General features: G+C 44.5%; 1 protein-coding gene across 1 annotated transcript; it reads right to left on the bottom strand.

Annotated features, from left to right (window-relative positions):
• Nucleotides 1-498: 498 nt before the first annotated feature.
• WDR53 (WD repeat domain 53) lies at nucleotides 499-5,062 on the bottom strand. The gene is made up of 2 exons (XM_074153786.1): nucleotides 4,577-5,062; nucleotides 499-1,783 (listed from the first exon to the last, which is right to left on the bottom strand). Exons 1-2 carry the CDS (start codon nucleotides 5,051-5,053, stop codon nucleotides 1,196-1,198), a joined length of 1,065 nt encoding a protein of 354 aa, XP_074009887.1. The 5' UTR covers nucleotides 5,054-5,062; the 3' UTR covers nucleotides 499-1,195.
• Nucleotides 5,063-5,295: the final 233 nt, after the last annotated feature.

The following is a 5,295-nucleotide window of genomic DNA, read 5'->3' as shown; positions in this document are numbered from 1 at the left end:
CAACTGGCTGATGATTTTCAGGAGCTGGGTATGCAAAAAAAGGCTGGAAATTTTTCCATCAAAAAGGGGAAAAAAAAAAAAGGCAGATAGATAATGCGTGTCTGGTAAGAGCACAGCTAGTGAAACGAGGCAGCACAAACCCCATCTTCAGTCAGCAGCAAGCATTCAGTTTTGTGAAAGAAAAAAAAGCTTTTTAAAAAATGTTATTTGTTTGCCTAATCCATGGGAAATCCAGCATGAACTGAACGTGTCAAGAGCTGCAGCATTCCCACTTAGTGGCATCCTCCCCACCTTCAATTTGCAAATTAAGAGATTAGCAAGCTGAATTCTGCTCGTTGTGTTTCTAAAGCTTTGGGAAGACCATGGAAGCATTTGGGTAAGGAGGAGCCGTGCCTTTGGCCCTTTGGATTCCCCCTGAGATGGGGTATGCGATACCCTTCTCGACGCAACTTCGTGTGTTTGGTGATATTAGAGCAAGTATAAGCACAAGGGAGCCGTGAGAGAGAAAGCATTTATTAAGACAAGCGTAATAGCTTTTTTTCCCTGGGATAAACGACTAAATGCCTAAGACAGCTGACCCGTTAAACAGGTGTTAACAGTGTCCCCTGCTCCTTCTTTTACTGCAGTGTGAAAAAATCCAGTTAAACTAATTGGATTATTCATTAGTTGATGCTTCTCCAGTCTCATATGCAGCTCCTGACAAACCAATTAAAATATATATTTCCACTATGGCCAATTTAAGCTAACTGTGACACAGTTTAATGGGGAGAGTAACGTAAAGCACTGCAATGGTTCAAAATGCAAGGAGCTCAGCCAGTGACACCTCTGTCGCTGCTCAGCATCCTCATCTAGCCTTGCGGGTGTCCCCGTTAGCGTGATTTCTTCCTCCAACTTTAATTATGTCAGCTTAGTCACGAACTAATATTACCCCTAAACATACTGAAACCCGTTTCTCTTAAACTCAAGAAGCAAACTGCCAACCCTGCAAGAAACAGCTGCAGTGAATACCAACAGCCACTGAAAAACAGAACGCGAGGCCGGTTAGGTCGTATTGTGTGAGCACACGGCAGATCCCCTTCCGCAGGACGCAGCAGGTTTCGCTGCCCGGCTCACTGTCAGCGGATGTAACTAGGCTCGTGGCAAATGCCCCGAGAAGTGGTTTTTCCCCCACAAATTTCTTTAGAAGTCTCACTGTCTAAGGTTCTGGCAACGGATACACAGATACCGAACTGCTCTGATCAGCAACTAACACTCTCCTGGAGCCTTTGATCTCTGCGCACGAGATCCAGTTCACCTTCTCTCCATGCTCAATGGTTAGCTTTGGTGAAACTCTTGCATGTCCATTGGAAGCCACTTTGTTGAGCTTTCCATCTTTTTTGGTGGAAGCAGGCGCTTGGGCCTTCCTTCTCTGCAGAGATTTCGCCGGACTTTGCTGCTGCTTTCCAACCTCACTGCTGACATCCCAGAGCAAGACTTTCCCATCATTTCCTCCAGTCAACAACCAGTACGCTTCTGGCATAAAGAGGACCTGAGATACTCCCAAGCTGTGACCTTCAAACTCCAGCTCACGCTCAAACTTGACACCGGTGACTCTGAATATTCTGACTTTACCGTCTTGAGCTCCGCAGCCAAAGATGTTGCCGCAGGATGCGACAGACAGGGAATGTGCCAATGGTGGGTTAAAGAACTGGCCGGCTGACTGCGGACTGTCGTCCTCCGTTTCACACTCCTGCAGGTTTGTGGTCCACAAGGGGCGAGCTTTCTGCAGGTTCCACAGCATCACCTTGACAAAAACAGTGTGAGTCAACAACTTGTCTATTTGACGTAAAATCAGAACTAACAGTAAGAAAACACAACCACACTTCTTGCTCCGGCAAAGGCTACGCGCGAGTGCAAGGGGTGCAAGATGTGTTGTGAGGGGCGGTTGAAGTTCACCTGATAAATACGGCAAATCTTTACGGCGCGCTTTCCAAAGCCTCATACTGCCCTGCTCAGCAGCCAATGACTCAGACCTTTAGACCACAAAATGGATGAAAAAGCTGTTCTAAGTGCTTTTGCATTCATCTCAGCAGTAGTAATCATGATATATTGTACATCAATTATTTAAAAGGAGAGACACGGAAATGCTAGCAGTAAATAGAGAACATTATCATTCTGAATCTTAGTTCTGTCTCTGCTACGTACTTGTCCTAAAATAATTTCTTCCATGAACAGGTTTGAAAAATGGAACAGCAAAAGGCAAACAGCAGTTGAGGCCCTCAGACATATATGTGTTGTGGGTTTTTTTTTATATCCAATGAGTAGATCTGTTTTGTGCTATTTCCATACCAAGGCAGGGTGTGCTTTTCCTGTTGAGATGGGGGGGAAGGGAGGTTGGGCTTTCAGACTTGCTTTTAAAATGCCACTCCACCTCCAAGCCCCTCATGAGGCAATCACTGTGCCTTCAAATGCACCCTGCATCTCTCCTACAGCAATTCGAGTACTATAGATTTATACTGCACCAGTTAAAAAATAATTCTCCCAATACTTTTGTAGGATCTGAACTGATGAGCATTTTCAAGGCCAACAGATACGAAAGCACAAATCAATCTAATGCCGTACCGGTGTGCTGTTTCCTTTTTTTAATCAAAGCTTTGATTTGTTAGTAATAAAAATATTCCTCTGCTAATAACCTCCAGTACAGGAGCCTTTAAATTTAGGCCACAAAGGAGTTGTCCCACCGGGTCTGCGCTTCTGGAATCCAAACCACACTAAGATATCAAAAATATGTTGTTTCCTGTCAGTTTTCTCTTTTAGTGACTGCTGTTGCTGCTACATTAAAACTACTTTGCTACTGACGAAAGGCAAAACTTTCCCTGATGGCTGTGCAGAGCCGAGTAAATCAGAGAGGCTGGGTCCTAGCGCTTAAGGCAAATACTGCCCTTTTCATCACAGACGGCACTACATCAGCTGTATGAATTCAGCAAGTTCTAACAAGTTTTCTGCAAACTAAGTATTTTCTGTCCTCATGGCGTTTTCCCTGCTTCTGAAAAACACTCCAGCAACTGAGGTTTTAGTTCTCATCAGCTATGGCTTCACTGTGGCTTCACAGCTATGGCTGTCATGCCAGCCCAGAACACGTTTTGATGCTCGTAGGGCTCATAACTTGTCCAAAGACATGCCGCAGCTCAGCTTCTCTTTGTGAAATGATGTATCTTAAAGCCAGCCTTGATGCAGAAAAATGCTCTTTTCATTGCACAAAAACACACATAACATTCCTACTATTTTGGGATATGGACTTTCACCTAAAAAGCAACTTGCCAATCTACAGCAAACCATACTAAAACTAAAAAGTCACCAAAAAAAATAACCATTTCACTTTCAAAAAAGTGGTATATAAATGGTTACAATTCCAATTAAAAAAGTTTCCAGCCATAGGCTTGTGAATCTGCAATTTGGGGACCTGAAATTAAGGCAGCTGCCTAAGATGCCAAGCATTTACTACTCTGTCTAACACTTTGGTACATCTGCAAAGAAGTTTCTCATGGTACTTCATTTAAAATCCTACAGCCATCTTTTAGTCAACTGATGAATAAATAAAAAAAGAATTCGGAAAAAATCTGAATATTTGGTAAAGTCTAAAGCTGGCAGACTTCCATCAATGAACCCCTATTTTGGGAGGGGGGGCTGATATATACTTACTGAATTTATGTGGTCCATGGGTTTAATGTGGAAAAATACTTATACTTAATATCAGCATGTATTTGTTCTAATAGGTGTTAGATGCACTTTGGTTTTGAGAACGCAGAGTGAAACTGCTCAGCGCTGTCAAAGCAAACTTCACCCGCATACCGCTAGAACCACGGAAACCTTTGTAGAAGTGATAGCTTTAATCTCGTGCTAAACTAGCAATGCGGTCAGATCTCAACCACTGGAAAGAAATTACTGAAAAACATCTGTTCTGGGTGGCTATCTTTGGCAACGTAACTCAAGACTGCGTTAACTCCTAGCATGGTTTTTCTCAGAACTCTTCCACAAGTGGCAGGCAAAGGACAAGCTTTCCTCTGGATGAGAATAGAGAAGCATAAAAGGCAAAGAACTCTTAACACTTCCAAGAGGTTACTCAGAATAAAGGCTAAATATATAAAAATGACTTGTCCTTACAGTGGTATGTACTACCTGGATAGATATTTATCTACCTGGTGTAAAGTATTCTTGCTAGCATCCTGTCTGCCTCAAGCACTTTGCATTCTCCTACCATCTGCATTTCATCTGCAGCCATAACTAGGGACAACTTCTGGTTTTGGGTCCAACAGAGAGCTAATGCAGCCCGAACACGCTTTGCACCCCCCACCACGCCCACTTCTATAATGTAACTATTAATGAAGATGAAAATAGGGAGAGGAACTGCTGAGTAGAAAATGGCACAAACAGCTTAGTTTCTCCACCAAAACTACTTTAAGTTAAGGAGCAACTGCAGGCTGTACAGCCTCAGTCTTAGTGAAAGTCTGTTGGTGCCTCACTACACAAGGTGGGTAGTTACCGTTTCGCTTCTCTAATAAGCTAATAACTTCACTTCTACTTCTATGCAAATCACCTGCATGTCCAGTCCACAGGAAACAAGGCTTTGAGGCCTCTGAGGTCGAAAGGCAACAGAGGAGCAGATGTTTGAGTGTCTCAAGGAGCGGCTGACTTTCTTGTTTTCCAAGTCCACAATCTTTATTGCCCCCGAGTCATCTGCCGCAGCCAAGAAACTCTCGGTCTCGTTCACTGAGAGGCAGTTGATCTCCTCCTCATTCACGTGGAAGTGTTCAACAGGCTCCTTGAGGGATCGGACATCCAGCAAACTGATAGTTTCTCCATGGGAGGTGTACAGCCTGGTGGGGTGGCAGGGCGAGAACAGCACGGAGGTCACGTCGTCTGCCTTGGGGAGCTGGAGCTGTCCTGCCAGAGCACCTCCTCCATCCCAGAGCGTGAGCTCGCCTCCCTCCGCGCCTGAAGCCACCAGCCCTTCCGTGTTTACGTTCAAGCACAGTATAGACGAGGAATGTCCTCCAGTCCATTTAACCGCCATGTTTTGGGGACACCTCTGAAACAAAACAAAAAAAAAAACAACCCAAAAGCTTGAATGGAGCTGGTGTCGGTCTCATTACAGTAGAAAGCTTATCTAAGCAACAAAATCAGGGCACTGACTGTAACGCCAACTGCTTGAAACTCAACAGGTACCTCTACAGATCGGTGCCCAAAGGAAGCTTTGGCTTAAACAGCATCAGCCCGGATGGGGTGGAAGGGCAGCGGTGCTGGCACCTTTACCCG

This window comes from Numenius arquata, chromosome 9, assembly GCF_964106895.1.
Source record: "Numenius arquata chromosome 9, bNumArq3.hap1.1, whole genome shotgun sequence".
In the NCBI taxonomy this organism is placed as follows: Eukaryota; Metazoa; Chordata; class Aves; order Charadriiformes; family Scolopacidae; genus Numenius; species Numenius arquata.
The sequence above is the reverse complement of the archived record's forward strand: the minus strand, read 5'-3'. Positions and strand labels throughout refer to the sequence as shown.